The following is a 25,498-nucleotide window of genomic DNA, read 5'->3' as shown; positions in this document are numbered from 1 at the left end:
AGCTTGTTCCCACATGTATATTAAATACCTGTTGAACGCCCAATAATTGTTGAAAAAAATATAACATTACTCTTGGAGTCTGTTGGAAAACATTTGGTTGAGCGTAACGATAGGCTCCACTACAAACTATAAGGCGAACCATTAAAGCAGTACCGTTTCACCGGTTTGTTAATGATGATCAAGATACAGTTGATGCTAGGAGTGAGTTTAGATGAAGTGCTTGCAGAAAACGAACGATAATCGGAGACAGAAAAAGATGTGCGTCTTGTAATTTAAATTTGGCAAATAACATTCAGTAATAATTTATAAAAATATTATCCTCAAGTTGGTCAATTGTTGTTTACGTCAGGTACGCCCGATCACTGATTAATTTGTGTAATTGGCCGTCAAACCATGTTGCCTTTAATGTTCGAAGTAGAGGCACTGCCCTGAAAGTCAATTTGACAAGGCAACTAGTCAAATTGACTTACAGGATCATTTTCTGGACAATCAATGACAATATGAATAGTTTACCCTTTTTTATTTTTCGGTTTAACTGCGAGTCATCGTACGAAGAAAGAGTGCACTTACTGACCAACAGTCGATTGTTGCCGACCCGCTGGGGGTAATGCCGACCTCGGCGTAAAACAATATTCACCCATTTAATATTTAAAGAAAAAGTAAGAATTCCACGATTGTATGAATACGGTGTACACGTTCTTCCTGTACGCCGTCATCGCGGATTTTGAACAAAATACAGATACTACGGTTATAACGAACACGCTTATAACGAACTAATGGATATAACGAACTAACTTTTTAGTCCCGACTATATGCTGTAGTTATGCTGTATATATGCTTATAACGAATTACGGTTATAACGAACTAAAATTAGTAGTCCCTTTGAGTTCGTTATAACCATAGTTTACTGTATGCTTATAACGAACTACGGTTATTACGAACTAAAATTTGTAGTCCCTTTGAGTTCGTTATAACCGTAGTTTTCTGTATGCTTATAACGAACTACGGTTATTACGAACTAAAATTTGTAGTCCCTTTGAGTTCGTTATAACCGTAGTTTACTGTATACCGATGGAAATGGATAAGGGGACACTTAGTTGATCACCAGGTAATTATCTGGCCTCAAGTGACCGAGCCATAGTGATCTTTGACGTCCCTGAGACCAGGTGCAAGACGTAATGTTTGCTTTTGTGTTAGAAAAATGTCGAGAACATGTACGGAAATTTATGATTTTATACCGGAATTATTCTACCATTGATAATATGTTCCTTTTACAGTCGTTATGCTGGAAATATATAATTATGCAAATCAAAGGGTCGTTTATACTGTGCTTTCGTTGATTTCAAGAAAGGCTTCGATATATATCTACTGGATAGGAGAAAGTTATTGTATTTACTTGTAATCAAGGGTTGTCATAGGAAATTATTTCATGTTCTGCAAAGTGATGTATTTGTCAGTAAAAGCATGTACAATGACTGACAACTAAAAAAACAACTGTTTTTCAACGTCAAGAGGTGTAAGAAAAGGATGCATTTGTTTTGTCCTGGTGTGTTCATTTTCTTTATTAATGAACGTGTTATTGAAATTCATAACCAATTTAATTATAGTATATTTGTGAATCAATATATTGTTGATATTATTATCCTGTTGTTTGCTGATGATATTGTTATGTTTTCAAGTCGACTTATGGAAAATGCTTCGGTCAAGGTTGTAACTTGCTATAAATATTTGGGTATCATGTCTTCATCTCTTTTAAGGTGATCAGTAGCTTGTCATCAACTTGCAAATGATTCAAACAAAACAAGTATATATCATATTAACTGCACGTAGCATCTTTAACTGAAAACTTGCACCTATACTCCTATATGGTTCCGAAATATAGAGAACAAAAAATGTGCTGCCATCGAAAAAGTACCTACCTTCTTCTATAGGTAATTATGCGTCAAATAAAGCAATTCTTGTTGAAACTAGACGCTGCAATATGTTTGTGCATAGCCAAGTAAAGGGAGTTAAATACTGGATAAAGTTACTAAGATTGGAAACATGCAGATATCAGTTTCAATGTTATAAATTGTTGAACCATTTGGATGCTACGAACAAACAGTAAACATCACTGGGTATCGGAAGTAAGGAGTCTATAATTTACATGTGGTTTTTCGTTTCTGTGGATGGTACGGGATATTGGTACCATTCAAGTGCTTATGGCAATATTTAAGCGGCGAGTGAAAGATATCTTTGCACAAAGCTGGTATGAAACTGTTTCTTCTTCCCGTTATCTTAGACATTATAGTAAATAAAAGTCACATCTTCAACCTGAAATGTATTTATCTGTATTTCATTAAAATTCAATGTAAATATGTGTCGTAAATCTAAAGATATTGATGATGTTAATAGTGAATTCCACGTCTTATGTAAAGTGTAACATGTATTCCAAGTTAAGATCTCCACATCTTTCTTTCTTGAATACCGGCCATGAATCTGAAATGTTACTGACATATGTTATCCACTCACACATTAAACATGTTATCCTTTCAGTAGCTAGTCATACAACACACGCTTTTAATATAAGATTCCAGAAGATGTAATTTCTCTATATTCAAGTGGCTATATGTCATGAGTGAGTATCAGTTGTACGTTAGGCCATATGGCGATAACACTGAATACACCTGTTAATCTGTCTGTTTATCCATGACCATGTGTGTATGTGTGCCTATGCCTGCTTGCTTGGGTGTGTATGTGTGCGTGTGTGTTTCCCCATTATCAACTCATTTAAAACGGTATGCGTGTGTGCCACGATAAAGTAAATACATTTGGATGTGGAAAGCAATTTTTGGAGGATTAAAGTTTCACCTAAGGGTCAAAACTAGCAGGATTTCTAACACTGCAAACACAAAAACGTCGTTTTTTTATATGGGCATTGGGCTGAAAAGCGACATTTTTTAGACGCTTTCTAACCGTCGGTTTTCCGTCGGGAATCGGTCGGTGTTTGACATCGGAATTTACTGCGTGCGAACGATTTCATCAAGCTCCTTCCTTTGCTAGATTGACATTGTCACTGACATTGTCAATCGAGCTTCAGCGTGCTCTGGCATTTCTAGTTGTCGAGCTGTCATTGGCCAGCACTAGCGTGTTAGATTGCGACAATGTCGAATGTGAACAAGTGTGGCCCAGACCTTTGAGGGTCCTGTGCAGAATTGCGAACCTTAGGCGTGCCAGGAACGTACAGTTGTGGGATCGAATTCCGGTTCGCGCTGATAATGTTTCTGGTACCACCCGTGGTCGTGTTGTCACCAATTTGGTACGTCTCATACTTGCGTCATCTTTCTGAATGCCTTGATATAACACGAATCAATTGTATACATTTTAAGGCGCCCTTTCTTATAATGACGTAAACACAGTACCCATACAATAGTTTTTCGATTGTGATGTGAACTGACGGCCAATGGACACTTTTCCATAGTTTTAAATCACTCTAAGTATTTTAAAAAACCCACACAATATAGATGCATGAAGTACAATGTCTTGAGAAGATCAAAATCCCAACGAAATCACCATACAGCATCTGATATTGGCATGGCAGTTGCCAGAATTTAGGTGGGGTCGCAAAAACAAGATTTCAACGTAATGGGCTCATAAGGGCACACACATCTAAAATCGCTTAAGTTCAGTGAGACGACACATTAATAGTGCGTATGACGACCCACTGTTGCACGACACGCAAAAACTCTCCGGCGCACAGAAAAAAATCAGACGTCACGTGGGATACGTCGCGATTGTTCTCGGGGGGTCTAGATAAGTTCTTGTCGGTTGTCTGGAGGATGTGGTCGTTGTCGAACATAAATCCGAGAGGTGTTCTATCGGGGACGTGTCTGGGGAAGCGCGCAGGCCACGGCAACACGTTGACGTTGTTGGCTGCAAGGATGTTCTGTACGATTCGGGCTGTATGACGTCTTGCGTTGTCATGGTGATTAAGGACACCACGTGGGAGCTGTTGTAGAAATGGTAGGACAATCAGACGAAGAAGTATCCAATTTCTGTAAAATGTTACTGTATACTTCACTGTCTTCATCAACAATAACGGTGGTTATTGATGAGTTTCCATTCTATAAAGGGTAGCATTAACTACATTTTAGAATATTATTAATGTCAGTATAAATAATCTTTCGTATCTGCTTGCTACTTCTCAAGAAAACATAGGGACAATCGTTCCGCTGGTCACTCATACAGACCCTGGAACAAAACTATCCGGAAAAAAACAAGCAAGACTACAATGCTTTGGCAAGTCTATATGTCTTACGTTTCAGGGGGCGGTCGGGTAGCCTAGTGGTTAAAGCGTTCGCTCGTCACGCCGAAGACCCGGGTTCGATTCCCGACATGGGTACAATGTGTGAAGCCCATTTCTGGTGTCCCCCGCCGTGATATTGCTGGAATATTGCTAAAAGCGGCGTAAAACCATACTCACTCACTCACTCACTTACGTTTCAGTCTAAAAAGGAAGACATTCTCGTGGCTACTGTTTTGTGTATGGTAACAGATAATGTGTCCAAAATTAAACACAGATTACGGGTGTTGTGTAACGTGCTTGTTCTATTTTGGGGCTGCTGGATAGATAAGATATAAATTATAGATGTTAAGTAATAGCCCCCAGATAGATAAGACATACATATATTAGAGTCAGGTTTGCAGGCACCAGTGTTTGGTCAAAGGTATCGAGAAGGTAAGATGTATCAGCGCGCTTTGTCGATTCTGAACAATGACATTCTCCGTGTAGTTTATATGGCGCGATTGGGTAGCCCAGTGGATAGAGTGGTCGGCCGTCACCTTCGGGTCCCCCAACTGGGAGTTGAGGTGAGGTGAAATGGGGTTTAACGTCGCGTCCAAGAATATTGCACTTATACAGCGACGTACATGCACGTGTGTGTGTGTGTGTGTGTGTGTGTGTGTGTGTGTGGCTGCTTGTACTAGTCCGGACTGATGCCAATTTATAGTGCTAGCACACTGAGATAGCATGCCGCAGTTTAACATGTATACCCCACTCAGACACAGTATACTGACTCCGAGCCGACCAGTCCTTGTTTTAGCCCCTTAATGCCGAGCGCCAGACAGGGTAACAACAAGTACCATCTTTTAACGTCGTTTGGTATGACGCGGCTGGGGATCGAACCCCGGACCTTCCGCTCTCCGGGCGGACGCTCTACCACTAGACCACGGAGGCGGTCCTCCCAACTTGGATATGGCTTTAAGTTGTAATAAATCGACCCAACCATACTGATTCACATTCTGGAAATATACGTACTCTGTGTTGTGTTGTGTATGCCCTATTCAGCAATATCCAGCTGTATCCAACCTATTCCGGGCACAAAAATGTATATATACCCATGTTTGATGGTGGCTAAAAATGAAACAAACACGAGGATGAGAATTCATAGATGTCAACTTCTTTATCATGAGGAACACAATGTTTGGAGTATATACGTACTCCTTCATCAGGTCATATTCGCAAAATACCTGCCTTCCGTTTGTCTCGAAATGCGGATAACTCTCATGTTCCGTAGTCCTTATCACTTTAACATCAGGAAATGTAACTAGATGAACAAATATTCTGTCCGACAATAAGCAGGCTGCAACCGATAGATGAATGGTTTCATATCAGACTTGATCTTCGACACGAAAAAAAAAACGGATTGAAAATTGGCAAATGCACTTTTTTGTAATATAAAGGTGTACTGAATTCATGACCAACGTTACACGCATCTTGCAGATCTAGATGGCCATGCGTGTATTCACTCTTTCCATCGGACTCCTAGCTATTGGAACAGTCGCAGGTGCGTTGCTTCGAAACACATGTGTAATTTCCGTGAAGATGATGATGATGATGATGATGATGATGATGATGATGATTATTTTTATTATTATTATTATTATTATTATTATTATTATTATTATGATGATGATGATGATGATGATGATGATGATGATGATGATGAAGTACTTTGAATGATGCTATTAAGTTTCCACAATTTACCCTTTAACAAATTTGGTATTGAATGGTATACAGTGACTGACTGAATGTTGTTTTATGCCGAATGAACATTATTCCAGCTCTATCGCGGCGGTATATAATCGATTGTCGTCCAGACTGTTCAGTGTTTGATATAATGATCACTGACCTGCAACACCGTCGGGGTACGATGACACGCAATCAACCAAGTAGAGTATGATCAGAGTCTAGAATTTAGTCGCCTGCTTTGGGCAGAAGGTGTTGCCGGAGATCTGTTCCAACCCGGAATCCTTTTGAGTTGTCGAAAACACCTCGACTCGACTTAATGCCGCGCGCCAGACAGGGCGACAACAAGTACCATCTTTTAACGTCTCTTGGTATTACGCGGCCGGGTATCGAATCCCGGACCTTTTGCTCTCCCGGCGGACGCTCAATCACTGGACCACGGTCTGGTCAGTTGGTCTTTTACTAACGGAGTACAGATTTCCCAAAGATGTGACTTGCGTCAGACATGCAAGGATCCGCTTCCTGTGTGTTGAATTCACAGGTTCGAACAAATATTTGCAGAAATTCGTCACTTATCCGCAAAATAACCCGCTGATCGTTCGTTCGAATCCTACATTCGTCCTGATAACGGTCTTTGGTATGTCAGCACCATATCCGTGCTCGTGGGTTTCACCAAGACCTTCGTTACGTAATCCCACATGAACTTCCGTTGCAACCAACCCACCCACTTAACGTCCAGTCAGCGTAGCCAAATATTAAACCTACCCACCACTAATTACAACACAGAACTGATTTCAACTGATTAACACTGATGTTTGAATGATTTGGTGTTATATTTATTAAAATTTAATTGCTTTACTTTCTCGATATGTATATATCTGACATTGGCAAGCTTCATATTTGTAAAAGGCTGACGGAGTGAGTTTTGTTTTGATATACAGCATGACACTGTGAAGCATTCATAGTCTCACATAACCTTGCTGACATTTGAGATCCAATTTGACAGTGTTCTATCAATGCGATTTTTGTACACTTTTTATATTTTGAATTGACAGTTTCTGTATGGAATACTGTAAGGGACATTCTCACAATCTCGTATTCTCGCGATCTCTATCTCGAAACGAGCTTAATATGTCCAAAACATGAGAACGCGAGATTTTGCCAAAATGTCGCGTTCTAGCGACCTCGCATTCCCGTGTTTTTGGTACATATTACGTTGTCAAAAGTCGACAACGCGAGAAAGCGACATTTTGACATGATGTAAAATCTCGCAATCTCGCAATCTCGACTTGTCAAGTTAGGTTACAAAAACACGAAATCGCGAGAACGCGACATTACATTTTCTCGCGAACTCGCGTTCTCGCGTTCTGGACATATTTAGGTCGTTTCCAAAGGCCGAGATCGCGAGAATGACCCTTACAGTATTCCATATTTCTGCGAATAATTCAATTGAAATACATTTTCTTTGTGCTTTGCTTTTTCCACTACTATTAAGACACATGCAAACCAATGAGTTTCAGCTGATCACCTCACCATCGTCCGAGCCAGGGTGACCTTTGATGCCGCGGAGAACAGGTGCAAGGCTTTGGGTGGTCATCTGGCGTCCATACACAGCGATGTCGAGAATGACCTGGCTCACAGACTGTGTGATCTGAGTAAGTTGCTTGTCTTTCAAAGTCGACACATCAATGTGTGCGTGCGTGCGCGCATGCGTCCATGCGTGAGTGTGTATACACGTGTGCCTATGAGTGCACGTGTTTTCTTATTATAAATATATTCTAAATGGTATGCATGTGACATCGAGGAAGAGTGAGTGAGCATGGTTTTTTCGCAATATTCCAGCAAAATCACGGCGGGGGACACCAGAAATGGCCATGGGCTTCACGCATTGTTCGCATGTCAGGAATCGAACCCGGGTCTTCGGCGTGACGAACACAGGCTTTAACCACTAGGCTACCCTAACGCCCCACGTCGAAAAAGAAAACACAAATGGCCACGAAAACAATTATGACGCTCAGAGTTTCACTTGTGTTTGTAATACTTCAATTTCGAATCACGAATCTCGAATGTGGAATGTGGAATGTGGAAACAAAGCCATAAGTGGCGCGGCGGCACGGGTGGCCCAGTCCTCTAAGGCGGCGTTATTCGCTGTGCAGAGTTGCGTCCCTTGAGTATGCCCGAAATCAAGCTCCTTCCCAGCGCGTGACACCTTCGTCACACTCACGGTAACATCGCTGCCACCAGTGTGGGCGCGGCCATTACAAGAATCTTGAAATTTGCCCGCTAACCCCAAATGTAGTAACGTTTATACTTTAATTTAGTCTTTGGGAATGCCATCATATTTCATTTTGAAAAGGTTTACGACTGACCATGTTTTCCAGATGAATTTACTTTGTTGTTTTAATAATCAGATTGGTTCGAGATTGCAGACAAACGGAAAATCAACCAACTTCTCCCTTACATTTTTATTGAATCAATAACACGATAGATTTAAAGAAACAGAATTCAAATTGACAAACAAAGAAAGTAATTTAGCAGCGATAAGGGTATTCAGCGTCACGACAGTCGTCACTTGTTTGTAAACATGACGGTCATTCGGTTGCGAGTTCCAACTCCAAGCATGGTTGTGGCCACCTATCACAGTGGGGAGTTATGACTGGTGGCAGCGATAGTATAGAGAGCTCCGCGAACGGGCCATTGCTGTGAGGAGCTTGTGCCCGACATCTATGATCGTGGGATCTCGCTGATAATGTTTCGTTGTTTGTCAGCGCCACACCTGCTCATGGGTTCATCCTTTTGGTAAACGTCTAAGACCTGCATCACGCCGGGTCTCCTCCCATATCAAGCTGACACGCCGTGGTATAACCGACATGCTGTAACCTGTTACCTGTTAACTGTTAAACGGCGTTAAACCAAACGCACTCACTAACATAAGCAACTAAGAAAATGTCATATGTGGGATAACACTTAGCAAAGTACAAATTCTCGTACTTGGTTTGGTTGAGTCCCATCCGGAACCTACACAGCTAGAGTGAGGCACCTCGCCAACACACAGAGTCAGCAATCTAACCCACTCAACCACCGAGGCTTCCACAAAATGAAAGTCCGGCAACTGGTCACATACTTTGTGTACCCCTCTGACAAGTGTAAATTGGCACGACTCCCATGGCCGAAAGCTATGAACACAGAATGTCATTTAGAGAGTGGTGCAATGTCAAATGTTCTATTAAGATAGTGAGTGAGTGAGTGAGTGAGTGAGTGAGTGAGTATGGTTTTACGCCGCTTTTAGCAATATTCCAGCAATATCACGGCGGGGGACACCAGAAATGAGCTTCACACATTGTACCCATGTCGGGAATCGAACCCGGGTCTTCGGCGTGACGAGCTAACGCTTTAACCACTAGGCTACCCGACCGCCCCTCTATTAAGATAACACTTTATGAGTAAAGTACAGATTCTCGTAATTTGTGTGCTGGCGATCAGGTACATTGTACCTCACTCTGGCGGTGTGGGTTCGAATCCCGGACGGGACTCAACCCCCCAAAATACAACACTCTGTACTAAAAAAGTGTTATCTTAATATAACGTTTGTTACATTTGACCACTTTCTAAATGGCATTGTGTATTCAGAGACTAATATATAAAATATTTTACACGAAGGTTCAGAAATTCAAATACAGGCTCAATATTATCTAATTAAAAAACACAATTATTAATTGATTGAAAGACGTTGTTTTGTATACTCATCAAGGAATGTTTCATACTATTTTCATCATTTCAGCAACATTACTGCAGCCAAAAAAATAATGGATCATATCATCTTCTGTTTCGCAAACATCATAATCTGGTGTTTCACTTATTATGAGCTTAAAATCAACTTTTTACACGAAACAATACTACGTATAATCTTAAACTGCAATTCCTTCAGCATATAGCGGCAGATCTATAATAAAAGCATATATCTTGCCGACCTTTGATGAGTCAACAAACCTTTGATGAGTCAACAAACTTATAAGGCATAGTGATTTTCGAGAATCTGTACTTTACTAAGAAAGAGTTATTCTAATATAACATTTGTTACATTTGACCACTTTCAAGATGGCATTGTGTATTCATTAAGAACCCAGGTCGTAAATGTTAAACACACGAACACACTTAGAATCATAATTAACCATACCAGGATCCGCTGGTCACGGAGCCTTGCCCTTGTCTTTCAGCGCCATTCCTATTTTCGAGGGTTTCACCAAAGCAGTAATGCCTATATAGTACCTTTCTCTCACGTTAATGTACATTGTACCAAGAGCTATTCGCTTTTACAATTTCTTGAAAATCTTTGAAGTAGCCTTAGGAATATTACGTTGTTGGAGGCCATGTTTGTTTGCTAAAACATAAACTTTTACTCGAATCCCTTTTTAAATATGCAGGAAACTAGTATGAGTGACACTGGTACGTCATAATCAAAGGGAGACAACTCTTTACTGCATGGTACTGGAGATGAATATGGCAGTATGCGTAAAATGTTCATACGTTTTCAGAGCTTGCCATTTCCGATATGAGAAATTATATATTTGTAGTTATAGTTGATTTATATGTTTTCATATCAGAAAGTTTTTTTTGTTTAAGCCTCCCCTTTAAACACTTGCTAAGTAAACATACTGTTGCCTTTGTCCAGCTAACGGTGACTGCTGGCTGGGTTATCGACGTGTGGGCACGTCCGGCAACGTCTTCGCCTGGATAGATGGGTCAAACCAGGCATACACCAATTTTCATTCAGGTCAGTGAAATGTCAAGGTCACACGATACCAACCATATATGTATACTACGGAACAAAATAGTGAGTGAGTGATTATGATTTTACGCCGCTTTTAGCGATATTCCAGCAATATCACGGCGGGGGACACCAAAAATGGGCTTCACACATTGTACCCATGTCTGGAATCGAACCCGGGTCTTCGGCGTGACGATCGAACGCTTTAACAACAAGGCTACCCGACCGCCCCCGGAACTAAATAAGGCAACATTGAAAGGAAAATATATTTGAAAAGACAATGCAATGACATACTAATTATGGTTTAATGAGTGCATTCTAAAGTTCACCAGTCATCCATTTATACTGATCACAGGCCAGATGTGTGTCACTGCCCGTCCTTCGCGAACTCACCAGATGAACCAGCATCGATGAAACTTGATATTTATTTCATTAAACGCCACTATCTATCAATCATGGTCCGCCTACCATGGTCCTAGGACATGGATAATGTTAAATATTTAAATGTATATCACATGTCAACGGACCGACGATCCTTACCAGGGTGAATCTTGGCTTCGAACCCACACCAAGCGAAGCGATCGGTTTGTTTGTTAGTTATTTAACGCCGCAATCAGCAATATTCCAGCTCTAGGACGGCGGTCTGTTAATAAGCGACTCTGGACCAGAAAGTCCAGTGATTGACATTACGAGCCTCGATGTACGATGACATACATCAACCAAGTTAGCGAGCCTGACTACCTGATTCCGTTAGTCGTTTCTTACGACAAGCAAGGGTTTCTGATCAATTCTAAACCTGATCTTCAGGGGCGAAGCGATCAGTGCACTGAGGGTAAAGGTAAAAAATTACAGACCTATCACCCTGCTAAGCTGTTTTGGCAAACTTTTTACAGCAGATTCGATGAATGTTTGCAAAAATAACCGTTTGCAAACATTCATCGAATCGAACTCCATACTGTCGGAGGCTCAGGCAGGTTTCAGAAAGGGTTATTCTACCTTTGATGACATTTTTGCTCTATATAACCTCATGGAATAATTCAAAGCTAGGAAAAAGAAATATTTTTTTTGCGCTTGGAGATTTGCAAAAAGCATTTGACACAGTTTGGCAATCAGGACTTTGGCAAAAACTATTACAAAACAACATATCTGGAAACTGTTTTAACGTTATATATAATATGTACCAGAATATCAAATCATGTGTTTCCTGTTATGGTAATTTAGCGGGTTTCTTTTCTGGAGTAAGACAAGGAGAAAATCTATCGCCTGTCTTGTTTGCAATATGTTTAAATGACCTCCAAGCATCTCTTGTACAGGAGTTATGTGAAGGTGTCCAACTGAAACCAGATGAATTCTATGATCGAATCAAAAATATTATCACAATATTTGTATTACTGTACGCAGATGATTCAGTGCTATTGGCCACAGAAGCTTATGATCTAAAACATATGTTATACCCATTTCATATTTTCAAGTTGATTCCTATAACTATCTCTGCGTTATCTTTCAAATAAATTCAAAATTCACTTTAGCAAAGAAAAAGCTAATATACTGAACAACAAAAGTTCCTGTGGCATTGAATAAGATTTAATGCAAAGTTTTCACCAAATCTGAAACAATTTCGGTTTGCAACAGATAAAAGACTCCTGTAAGTGTTCAAAATGGTTCAATTTTCCATACTGACTTCAGAAAATGCGTGATTTTATTAAAAAAAACATGAACATGCCAAAATGTCAACTGACAAATCAATTGCGTGCGTGTCCACCTCTGGTTGCGATGCAAGCAACACATCTTCGTCTCATGGAATGGACCAGGCGTCGCACAAAGTCCTGTGGGATATCTGTCCATATCTGCTGGAGCATGTTTCGAAGTTCCTGGAGTGTCTGTGGAACACGTGGTTGACGTCGAAGGCGCCGATCCATCTCATCCGACATGTGTTCGATTGGTAAGAGATCAGGGGAGCGAGCCGGCCAGGGGATGACATTCACGTTGTTTTGTTGAAGAGAATCTTGAACACGTCGAGCAATATGAGGCCGTTACGTTGTCATGTTGAAAGGTAATGCCTGGGCCATGACGACGCAAAAACGGTAGAACAACAGGGCTGATGATCCCGTCGCGGTAGCGCTGTCCATTGAGATTTCCCTCTACCACTATCAAACGGGTCCTCTGTCTTGCTGTACACCCACCCCATACCATACCGTCCCCGAACCGATCTTCTTCCATGACACAATGATTGACGTAATATTCACCTCGACGTCGGTACACTTGAATCCGTCCATCGCTGTGGCTGAGGTGAAAACTGAGGTGTTGCCAACGTTGCTGTGGACGTTAAATGGTCTTGCAACATCATACCAATGGCTCGCAGACGCTAATTTTCGGACAGGCGTTGCATTTCGTAATGTTGAATAATTGCGTAATTTTGTTGTTTTTCTGAATGGTTGTTGTCATCACGATGCTAAGCAATGCATATGGAATCCCGTTAAAGCACATTTTTTTATACCCAATCTTGGATAGTGAAACGCATGGGGCTTGCATAAAAGTCAACTTTGGCATGGAATGCGTGCTTTTCTGTAGCAGTTCCGTTTTTGTGACTTGATTCCATACATGTACTCCAATATTGAAAACCAAACTTTACTTGTTTGAAAAATACACTAAAATATTGGTGTCACAGGAACTTTTGTTGTTGAGTACAGAACAAGCAACGAAAGTTTAGTTCTATGTTTTATGCCAAGGACGGAAGTTAAATTTTCACTTAAATGTCAACTGCGTCTTTTTGAAAGAATGGTTATGCCAGTTTTTCTCTGCGGATGCGAAGTATGGGGGTTTGAAAACATCTCAGCTCTAGAATGTGTCCATTTGCGTGTCCTAAAATATCGTTTATGCACCATAGTACACGGGGAACTTGGAAGACTCCATCTATCAAACATTGCCAAAATGAGTGTAAGTTATTGGGCAACATTACTTTCCTAGAAATCATCTAAATTATCCTTTCTTGTATACAAGTTGTTGTTTAATGACGACCTATTTGGAAAATGTAAACGTAAATAAACATACATCAACCGAACTTTTGATGAACTTGGACTCAGCTACATGTGGTTTTCACAAAGTTTCAAAAATCCTACATACCTAAAACATTGAGTCCATGAAAAAGTACATGACATTAACCTACAGTGTTGGACCAGTGCAAGGGGTAAGTCTTCCAAAGGCACATTGTATATAGTATCATGAAAAATGATTGCCTAAATTTTTAATATTATTTAAACGTTCTGCAAGAAAACGCTTGGCTAGGCTTAAGTTCAGAACTTGTAATCATAATCTACCTATTGACACTGGGAGATGGAGAAAATACCTTTAACCGAAAGGAGATACCAACTTTATCTGTTATTTTGTACATCTTTAGAAGACGAAAGAATTTTTTTTTTAAAACAGATTCTACTACATCAAACCCAATATGCATAAAATGAATTTACTTTTTAATAATTTACGAGTAGGAACATTGAGAAAACTCAAAATTCTGTAAAACCATCATGTCATTGTTTAAACCTATCAAATAACTCTCCCTCTTGTTGAATTGCACATATATTGCTACCATAGTAAATCTGTATAAATATGCATGCATGGCAAAGATGTTTTTGTATCTATTCTATATTTACATATGTATTATGTTGTTGAAATAATTTTGTACGGCCTGAGTATACACAAAGTTCAGATCAGTCTAGACGGACTTTACAGTAGATAGAAAACGGCGGCCTTGTCTTATGACCTGGACATGAATGAAGGAGTTATCTTTCTTTTTCGGAATGCATGTAAACAGCACCGTGAGACCTTTTAGAAATGTCTGTCTGTGGTAAGAGCACAGGTGTTTATCTATACCCAGATATAAAAGAGGCCATGTTCTTACCAGGCCCTAATAAGAGGATTGTATACACGTGCTTATCTCATAGATACAGTTAGGCGGAAGAGTACCAATCACTGCATATATCTGCACAGATCTTCTTAATCTTAAATGATGAGCAAAACAAGTTATTATTACTATTATTATTATTATTGATGTTGTTGTTGATGTTGTTGTTGTTGTTATTATTATTTACAGATTAAAATAAAACATGTGAACCTGGCACAGCCAGGCTGGTAAAGTTCATCATCAGCTCAGGGTCCTTGCCCTCTCTACACGCAGTCCAGACAGCGAATGGGACTTCTCCTAGGAAGCGCTGCCTAGTCAAACTTTTCTGAGAATATGACGACTCCCCAACACTGCCGCCTTCTGCATTACCCAGATTGTCATAAGGGCTGTATTCCTGGTAGCAAATCCGCGTACTCTCCCGATGTCAGTCAACAGATCGGGAGGTACCAAACCTAAGGCACCGAGAACAATGGGGAGTCGGACAACTTGGTACTTGGGATGCAAGCGGGTGATTTTGAAAGCGAGGTCTGCATATTTGCCATGTTTTCCTCAATTTTGTCAATCACTTTAGTGTCAAAGGGGACTGCAAATTCAATGATATAAATGATTTAATTGGATTTATCAAAAAAGGACAAGATCAGGTTTGTTGGCCTGGATAGGTCTGAGGATGTTTACGGGCCTATTCCAAAGAATTCCCTCTACATATTCGAGGTCGTACGTGTACCACGGATCGACCTCTGAGTCATAACCACATGCACGGCGAAGACGGTAATAAAATGATCGAGCCACACCATCACGTTGCTTAGAAAAGCCAGTCTCATTATATTCATTGCATAATCTACATTTCACATTTACATCTTGATACCAAATCACACATTGACGGCTTCAAATTGGAGGTTTCGGATCCTGAGCAGCACACGCAGTGTCACACTAATTATGACGAAATTTGTGTATGTATTAATCTCATGGAAAGAAACAAGGAACTTGTTTATTCTTTCCTTGTTTATTCTCAACGGATTTTAACTTAACACTGTTGCCTTGACCTTTGACCTTGTTGATGGTAGGTGAACCTGACAACTGGAACCACGTAGAGGGATGTGTCCAGCTCCTCTTGAAGTACAGCCTGGGAACATGGAGTGACCAGGACTGTGACGCCAGCTACGACCACGCCTACCCCATCTGCAGGGTCAAGGACAGTAACGTGACCTTGACCGCCCCTGAACTAACGACCTCCAACACGGGATCAACGAACCCCGGAGGTAGTATCGTTTAAGCAAGTTAGATGATATTTCATATACATTTATTTCCGCTGTTTCAATAATTGTTATGGAGTATATCCATTCTGATTTGCCAAAGGGGTAATTGTTACAAGATTCCACCGGACACAGGAGAACTGAAGATCTACCTTTTCGTTGTCCGATATTCTAATTGACCTTCCTAAATACACGTCCTCTACCGATAAGGTTTTTTTCCTGACAGGTGGAAAATCAGATAGAAGGAACTGACAATGTGTCTAAACTTGTAATTCTAAATGGCCCTCGAGAAATTGTCGGAACACGTAGATTAGTGACTATACGCTGCTTTTAGCAATATCACAGCGAGGGACACCAAACACGGCCACCTTACATGTAGCAATGCCAACGAGAAGTAACACAATGTCATGGATTCCTTATTTCTATCTGCTATACATTTTTTACTCTGCAGTGATTTCGCAGTTCAGTTTCATAGATTGTTTGAATATCTGAGTATTCTGTGTATTGTACAATGATATTGTTTGACATCTGGAGGCAGGAAGACACTATATGTGTCACCTGTGCATCAGTGTGGAGCAGGACCAAAGCCCTAGAAACTGTCAGGAGCCAAGCTGCTTAACGTGGTCACCCATCCAACTACTCTCCGCAACCGACGTTGCTTAACGTCACGTCATTTGTGACCTGTGTGCTGTGCGTAGAACCACGTGCCACTACTACCACTACTACTACTAATACTAATACCACCACCACTACTACTACCAGCAACACTACTTTTATTATACTATCATTTTTCAGATTTCAATGTACAACTCGTAAATGTGAAAATGACCTTTAAGCAAGCGGAAGACGTGTGTTCTGGGTATGGCGGCCATCTTGTCTCTATTCACAGCAGGGCGGAGAATGATCAGGTCAACCAACTTTGTCGAAAAGGTAATCATTCCTTTACTCGAAACAGAAAAAAATAATTAGCCCTCAAACAAGGACTTTATAACAGTTCTGTTCCTTCACACTTCAAATTCCTTCCTCTTATCTCAATATTTGTTTAATATAAATTCATCAATTAATTGTTAATCGTTGTAGTTATAATGAAGATTGTATTGGCTACTATCCGTGACGATCCGGGTTGGAATTGGTCTTCAGCCACACATGCTTGTCGTAAGAGGCGTTTAACGGGAATCAAAGTTTGGTTGAGTTCTCATTAACTGACTATTTCCAGCTGGCGGGTCCTGCTGGATTGGTTTGTCTCTTGGTACTTCCTGGACCTGGACCGATGGATCTGCCGTGAAGTACTGGTACTTTCACACAGGTCAGTATCACTTCATGACGACTCAATCTCAGAACGACCTTTCAAGTTCTCTGACCGACCAATGAAATGACTAACAAGAAGTCGACTTTGGCTAATCAGAAAGCAGTTTCGTCAAGCCTCACGGGACAAGTCTTTAATCTGGTGACATCCATTCCAGATTACGTTTGAAAAATATTGATTTAAATTTTGAAAACTGAACAAAAGAAAATGTTGGAATGTCTAATAGATGGCCTAGGTTGAGAGGCAGTAATTCCCACGGGCTATGGAAAGTATCTTCCATTCATCCCATCTATCGGGGCGGTCGGGTAGCCTAGTGGTTAAAGCGTTCGCTCATCACGCCGAAGACCCGGGTTCGATTCCCGACATGGGTACAATGTGTGAAGCCCATTTCTGGTGTCCCCCGCCGTGATATTGCTGGAATATTGCTAAAAGCGGCGTACAACATACTCACTCACTCATCCCATCTATCATAGACACGTAACTGTAGTTCGGAATACCTCGTGTTAACCATTACGAGGTTGCATGATTGGAAAACACATCCCGAATGTTACTTTCCCGATCTGGTAATCGACACTCTGATTGATCGGATAAGAGGCCGCTCTGAAGTGACCTGTTATTGGATGTCCTCAGTACATTGTTTAGAGGTAGTAAAGCCTAAGATCTAACATTTAGGAGATTGGACCTTTCTGTTGAGGCCAGACCGCAGTTGTTTCTGTGAGTTACTTCCCTTTGGTATGTCAGAAACCTACGATCATGGGTATTCGTGTAGACTGTGTTTCAAGATTTGCAAGCACCATCCCCATGCTCGTAGGTTTCACCAAACGGCCTGTATGGTCAATTGGGGCTTTTCTCCCACGTCTAAAAAGCGAGCAGTGATTTAACTGAAAGATTGTTACATCAACCTCAGTCATGTTTATAAATCATTCAGGTGAGCCCGACAACTGGAATGGAGTGGAGAAATGTGCCCAAATGATGGCCAAGTTTTCCCAAGGCGTGTGGAGTGACCAAGATTGTGACGCAGCCTACGACAACGCATTCCCCGTATGTAAGTTTCCCGCGGGGAGCCACCCCGTCATCACCACTCCCGTGCCCACTACGCCCGCCCCCCACAGCAACAACAATAATGGCGGGCAAGGTTCAAAGCCGTCTCAGGCACCACAGAGTTCTCAGAAGTGCCCTGATGGAGTCACAGAAACAATTGATTATGGAAATCTAAACAAATCTGGCCCAGGTAATTATTTTCTAAGCCAATGTCAATATCTCTTGATTGTATACTTAATTTATATCAATCAGCTTTGAAACGAAATTATTCCTGCAATAATTCGGAGTATTCCCTTCTTAATTCCATCCGTATATCCTACTCGTGTCACAAATAGTTTATCCATCACTGATACCGCTGTATGTACAACTCTATGCCAGGACGGAAGCTTCAGATCAAAGGGAAGCATTTCTACATCAACGACAAAAAGGTGTTTCTGTCGGGAGCCAATCAGGCGTGGGTTGCCTATGGTTACGATTTCGGGAATAACCAATACCAATACAGGAAGACTCAATTTGAATGTTTCCTCAGGAAAATACATCAAGCTGGAGGAAACTCAATGAGTAAGTATGGCGTAAGTCATTTGAACCTAATAAGAACAACGAAACGTAATACTCGAACCCCGTAGTCATTTAAAAAAATAATTTTATAATTAACGAAATATTAATTTTATTGATTTCATGATTCATACTTATTCAGAGCCTATATTTAGTTATGCTGACCGCATTGCTTTTTGTTTTTATTTCGTTTATTGGGCTCGGGTAGCCCAGAGGCAAAAGACTACTTGTCAGAGGATGGATGTTTGGTCGAATCCTACAATCTGTCAGCGCCGTATCCAATTGCATACTCGTAGGCATGTCTGATTTTGTAACCAGTGTTTCCTCCACGTCTTCTTCCACCCGTGAAGATCAAAGTGAGAGCCCATGGTTTTCGTCGTAAGAGGCGACTAACGGTATCGGTTGGTCAGGCTCGGTGAATTTGATGCATGCCAACATACCCCATTTCTGTAGATCGATGCACATGATGTTAATCAGTTGATTGTGTGGTCCTGATTCGATTATTTACAGACTGCCGTCATAAAGCTGGAATATGGCTGAGTTCGGCGTTAAACAACAAACAAACAAACAAATCAAACAAACTCTGTCTTCTTCATACCTTAAACTGTCATGATAGTCCATGAGCGTCAAACGCACTCACTGACTTCCATGTTTCTTGTATAGGAACTTGGATCCATGTAAGTGGACAAACGACTCCCGAATTTGGCGCTTCTGGTCACGTGGTCAGCCTTGATAAAGAAGGAACGTTCATCAGCGATATAAAGAAGTACCTCAGAACAGCTGCCAAATACAACATCGTGATATTCTTGACTCTGTGGAATGGTGCCCTGCATAACAGCAAAATGGACGGCTTGGTGAAGGATGAATCCATTTTACAGTCCTACATCGACAATGGACTCATCCCATTGGCTAAAGCCATCAAGGATGAACCTGGTTTGGGCGGATATGACATCATCAACGAGATCGAAGGTCTCTTGATACCCGACGAGACTAACACGGAGCCATGCTTCGACACGAATATCCTTCACAAGTCCGGTGCTGGTTGGGCGCAGAGGGCGTTCTCCATGCAAGACTTTTTAAGGTAGTTCTAAGCTCTGTATATGTTTTAGATTATTCTGTGTTCCCACAAACAGGAGGAGTGATACGAGAGGGTAAACATGATAACGGTGGTATAACGGTTTCCGATTGTTTTTCGTTTGTTTGTTGTTTAACGCCGCACTCAGCAATATCCCAGCTATATGACGGTGGTCTGTAAATATTCGAATCTGAACTAGACTATCCAGTGATTGATATCATGAACATCGATCCACGCATATGGGGTACGATGACATGCTTCAACCAAGTCAGCGAGCATTACCACCAAATCTCGTTAGTCGCCTCTTACGACATAGTCACCTTTTACACCAAACATGGGTTATTGAAAACCCATTCTAACCCGGATTTTCACGGGTGCTAACCGATTCAGATTGTAGCTGCGAGTGTGATGCCCCTTTGGAGATTCAGAGGTAGATGTTCTTCATTCAAATACTTTGCTATGTGGATCAAACAATGTCATGTTTACTTTAAACTCACTGACATATCAATCGATAACAGTCGAATACTAACACGATATGAATCCACTTGCGCAAAGCAATATCAGTGCTAAATTAGTCGAAGCGCTAAGATGAGTTTGTGCAAGTGGGCCTAGGTGCATTCATTCAACATAGGACCATCTTGCCGAGGCAAGGGAGTTAACTGACTGTAAAGGTCCAGTTTCCGCCCTTGTCGAACTAGAATTTATGGAGTTAAATTTTGTCTGGACTAAGTCTATGTGTTGTCCAATGAATATCGCGTGACGAAATCGACAGCCGGTTCGTAAAATGACGTGGAAAATGCGGTCGATTGCAGGATTTGCATGTGTACCGCCAATTCGGCGTCAACAGATATTTTCCAAATCTTTTCTTGAGTGCAATCAAGGTGCTTACGTGATTTGATGCACTTTGCGAAGTAAGAACCCGTTTTATTACAATATAGATATTGATTATCGATCAGATCGTCCTGACTGGGCACCGCCTTTTTGTTTGAGGCAAATGCAAGTGATATGAGATGTGGAATCTGATTGGTCAATAGGGGGGACATAGAAGGGACATAACTCCTAATAGCGTCTGATGGCACTATGATCAAGCTCAGAAATTCCAGTCCAGTTCGGCAAGGGTGGAACTTGGACTTTTACAGTCAGTTAACTCTCTTGCCTCGGGAAGATGCCTCCTGTCATTAAGGACTAGTTTCGGTATCATGTAAGCCCCCATGGTTGAAATGTCAGCCACTGTAAACAAGGAGGAGATGTTTACATCAAAATATCAGACTTATTGTACGACGTACCCGGTGTTACTCATGATATCAAACATCGGTTGCCTCGCATTATTGTAGGCCGCAGGGGTCAAGCTTAAATATCGTCACAGTGACTGGATTCGAGATACGTTTTAGGGCCAAGAGTTCTTTTTAGAAACCCGAGGATATGCCGCTAATAACCGGGCCGTGTGACTAACAAAAAAACTGTATAATACTGATATCATCGACGACGTATTGTTCAAGATCATTTCATATATCAGTAACATCCAGTTTCCTGAGGTACATCGTCAACACGATCTCCATCAGACGTGAATACAAGACAAACGTTCAGTCTCGGAAAATATAAAATTCCCATAGAAAGAAAGAATTCCATTTAATTTGAAAGCAGATGCCTGAATCTGGGTAAAATCTAGACTTGCTTCATTTCGGACTGTGACACTATACTAAGAGTTAGGGAAGGGGGGAATATGGTTCATGGACTTTGAGACAGACGTTCAATGTTCAAGGGAACACACTGTACCCATGGTGAAGTATCGCGATGATTGAGAAATGTAACAAAGACGTGTTCATGTTTTCCCTTATTCCAGATTTATTTCCCGACAAGCTGACGCTATCCGAAACGTAGATCCGACCACGCCCATCACAGCTGGGTCATGGAACGTGCGGTCTAATACTGATCAGTTCAAGTTCTTTAACTACTATAAAGACGAGTGTATGAAGAAGGCTGGCGGAAAGCCCCAGGTATGTCCCACTTCTAGGGTCACGGAGATGAACAGAAATAAAACGTTGCTTTGTCAACGTCCAAGAGTGCAGTTTATTTGCATCTGGAATTAATTATTTTATATTCACATTGACTGTTACGTGTCATGTATTGCACGTGCATGGGATGGTGTTTGGGGTTGCTTTTCCTCCACCTTCATTCTGGAACTTTTCATCGTTTTTCCCTTCATGTCAAGCAATATTCCAGCAGCTCCAGCCTTTGGTGTTTCCATTTCACAAGGGGCGGTCGGGTAGCCTGGTGGTTAAAGCGTTCGCTCGTCACGCCGAAGACCCGGGTTCGAATCCCGACATGGGTTCAATGTGTGAAGCCGATTTCGGGTGTCCCCCGCCGTGATATTGCTGGAATATTGCTAAAAGCGGAGTAAAACCAAACTCACTCACTCCATTTCACAACTTTTGAGATACAATCGAGCATGCTGTTTCTACCAAGATTTCAAAAAGCGTCATACGAGTCTTGCTCAGAAGTTGTTTGATCAAGGTTACAACATTCAAGGCCTCAGTAAAGCTTTCAAAAAGTTTTATGGTAGACATATGGAGGACCTATCTAAATTTGTCGCATCAATGACAAAAATGATGTCCGATGCAATTCCCTTTTTTCACTTGTACCATATGTTTCCATGTTTTTTTTCAGATGAACAATTGACCTTTGCATGCCTTTTCGCGAACACCTGGTATCATTACTATTTGATAGTGATTCATAAACACATGCTCGTGATGCGGTCGGAATCGTACAATCGACTCTGCTTTATGCAGAGATTTTTATTTAATATACAAAGGGTTTTCTCGCTTTATTTAATGGTCGTCCATTTTTTTAATTTAGTTAAAGCATACAATCAGTGTGACATAGTTACAGACAATTTGTTCGGCAGCTGTTAGTCACTGTTGTCAGCATTCTCAGCCCTTTTGGTATTGTCAGCATATGCCCATGTTCGACATCCTACATACCAAGGTCACATCATACTTCCTTCCTGTGGTGCTCCTACTATCAATCACTAATTTGTCTTATTCAACCTTGTTTATGTATTTGCACTTGATGTATGTGTTAAAGCCTCACATATCAATGTTTTGCTCCTGAGTGAGTGAGTATGGTTTTACGCCGCTTTTAGCAATATTCCAGCAATATCACGGCGGGGGACACCAGAAATGGGCTTCACACATTGTACCCATGTCGGGAATCGAACCCGGGTCTTCGGCGTGACGAGCGAACGCTTTAACCAGTAGGCTACCCGACCGCCCCTTTTCTCCTGAATGTTATTCTTACAATACCCACACATGGTCACGGGCTATATAAAAGAAACAAAGCGATTTGCACTGGATATAATTATTCTCAGACGGGATTATATTAGATATATGAGTGTTAATCTTTTGCATCGGGTGCAGAATGATCAAGGACTACCGTTCCTCAAAGAATCGATCCAGGCATATCCGCCCCCTACGATGCAGTGATAGCCGTCTCCTGGATATACCATCAACCAAGACGAGCATGTTTGGAATCGTTCCTTTGCAAAACGTGATATTATTTTATGGAACTCTCTGCCACCTAACACACGAAGCACACAGGACGTGGAAACATTCAACTGAATACGCCTCCGTGGTCTAGTGGTAGAGCGTCCGCCTGGAGTGCGGAAGGTCCGGGGTTCGATCCCAAGCCTCGTCATACCAAAAGACGTTAAAAGATGGTACTTGTTGTTACCCTGTCTTGCGCTCGGCATTAAGGGGCTAAAACAAGGACTGGTCGGCTCTGAGTCATTACTGTGTCTTAGGGGGATATTCATGTTAAACTGCGGCATGGTATCTCAGTGAGCTAGCACTACAAATCCGGTCTGGTACACACGTACATGCACGTCGCTATATAGGGCAGTAATCTTGGAGGCGACGTTAAACCCCATTTCACCTCACCTGATATGTCTAGCATAACCAAGAGTTCTCACAAGCGCTTCTTGGCAGTTTTTAACTGGAGTTTAGCTTTCATAAATGTACCTTCGACCTGAGGCGATTAGAGTTTGTTATTTGTATTAAACTGACACTCCATGGCACATCTGAAATACGTGTTGTGTGATAGGTTCCCGGGGTGAGTGAGGTTTTACGCCGCTTTTAGCAATATTCCAGCAATATCACGGCGGGGGACACCAGAAATTGGCTTCACACATTGTGCCCATGTCGGGAATCGAACCCGGGTCTTCGGCGTGACGAGCGAATGCTTTAACCACTAGGCTACCCGACCGCCCCTGATAGGTACAGGGGCCTTGCTGACTTGTTGTAGATATGTGTCAATGGAATGGCTTCTACTTTCAGGGGCATCTTACGTTTTATTCAACTCACACCTATGATAATAAAACGTTGTTCGACGACTGGGCTCCATTCCTGGTAAGTAATTTTGATAATGTTTATGATCTTTAAAATATGGTAACTAGCAATTCCATCTGGAAAACGTAAGGGTTATTAGGATTGGGTGTAGAAAATAATTCGTTCCCGAAAGTCCTAGAAAACATTATATTAGTTTAGATTTTAACAAAAAACATAAACTTTTCCTTTGATGCCATGCCATTGTTCTGGAATCCTAAAATATTTGTTTGCCTCCTCCTTTAAAAAAAATAGACTTGTCTTGAAGGATGAGGAAAATACTTTGTGTCTTGTGTAATATGTATGATATGTCAGATGTAGGTTTCATTCTTTATTGGAATTATACTAATAGTAACATGATTATCATATCGTGGAATCGTATAATGAAATCGTACAGTGGAGTTATGTTTTATGATCTTGGAAAGTGATCAAAGTATTTATATGCTTATCATACTGTTGCATGCAAAAATGTTCCGAATCACATTGTGAAAGACAGCGTTGACTATGGACATGCACTGCAACAAAATATGACTGCTATACTATTGCACGGGGGGGGGGGGGGGGCTGAAATTAGTTATATCCATTGACATTTAGCTTGTCTTGTCAATCGTATGATCGTTCCGTGTCTTATCATACTCAACTCTAAAACTGTTCCTCGAGGCATAATGACATAGAACCACTGATACACACATCTACAGTAGGTTTAATGTTTTAGCACAATGCTTCGGAGTACCAACTGGATAAACCACTTGTCATCGCTGAGTTCAACCAAGTTCGAGGAGCAGGAATGACGTCACAGGACCAGTTCAAGTGGTCTTATTTCCATGGTTACGACGGTGCCTGGAGTTGGTATGCCATGGCCCAGTCCAGTCCAACAGACACCCTTGCAACACAGATGCTGGGCATGGAGTCCATTAAGGCAGAAACAGACGAGAAGGCAGGAGGACTAGTAGCGTTCTCGTTAACGTAAAAATACAACCAGTGACGTTAACGTTAAATACAACCAGTGACGTTAACGTAAAATACAACCAGTGACAGAAGATACTTTGTAAAATAGCACACTTGAGATAAACGTTGCTTTCATAGACTGAGTTTGTTTTCTTTACGCCAAGAGATACCTGCAATGTTGAAGAGATTTGCCATGATTATGATTATGGCTGCGCTTTCTTCGTGCTCTTGGGTATCAGCAAAGTGGTAAACGTCTCTCACATGA

The 25,498-nt window shown here is 41.3% G+C and overlaps 1 protein-coding gene across 1 annotated transcript; it reads left to right on the top strand.

Moving 5' to 3' along the window:
• The first annotated feature begins 4,644 nt into the window (after nucleotides 1–4,644).
• LOC124145474 (mannan endo-1,4-beta-mannosidase-like) lies at nucleotides 4,645–25,370 on the top strand. The gene is made up of 13 exons (XM_046515250.2): nucleotides 4,645–4,717; nucleotides 5,762–5,825; nucleotides 7,528–7,662; nucleotides 10,680–10,781; nucleotides 15,741–15,935; nucleotides 16,725–16,859; nucleotides 17,146–17,235; nucleotides 18,164–18,466; nucleotides 18,655–18,837; nucleotides 19,495–19,912; nucleotides 21,750–21,903; nucleotides 24,238–24,309; nucleotides 25,001–25,370. The coding sequence occupies exons 2-13, from the start codon at nucleotides 5,768–5,770 to the stop codon at nucleotides 25,253–25,255; spliced, it is 2,100 nt and encodes a 699-aa protein (XP_046371206.2). The 5' UTR covers nucleotides 4,645–4,717; nucleotides 5,762–5,767; the 3' UTR covers nucleotides 25,256–25,370.
• Nucleotides 25,371–25,498: the final 128 nt, after the last annotated feature.

This window comes from Haliotis rufescens, unplaced genomic scaffold, assembly GCF_023055435.1.
Source record: "Haliotis rufescens isolate VD_foot unplaced genomic scaffold, xgHalRufe1.0.p SCAF_10, whole genome shotgun sequence".
Classification (NCBI taxonomy): Eukaryota; Metazoa; Mollusca; class Gastropoda; order Lepetellida; family Haliotidae; genus Haliotis; species Haliotis rufescens.
Note: the sequence above shows the minus strand (reverse complement) of the source record. Positions and strands in the feature narration are given on the sequence as shown.

Excerpts from the sequence above, each read along its gene's own strand:
- LOC124145474 (XM_046515250.2), top strand. The coding sequence starts at position 5,768 with ATGGCCATGCGTGTATTCACTCTTTCCATCGGACTCCTAGCTATTGGA. Across the intron at positions 15,936-16,724 it reads GGGATCAACGAACCCCGGAG|ATTTCAATGTACAACTCGTA; the intron begins GTAGTATCGTTT and ends ATCATTTTTCAG. Across the intron at positions 19,913-21,749 it reads TCCATGCAAGACTTTTTAAG|ATTTATTTCCCGACAAGCTG; the intron begins GTAGTTCTAAGC and ends CCCTTATTCCAG.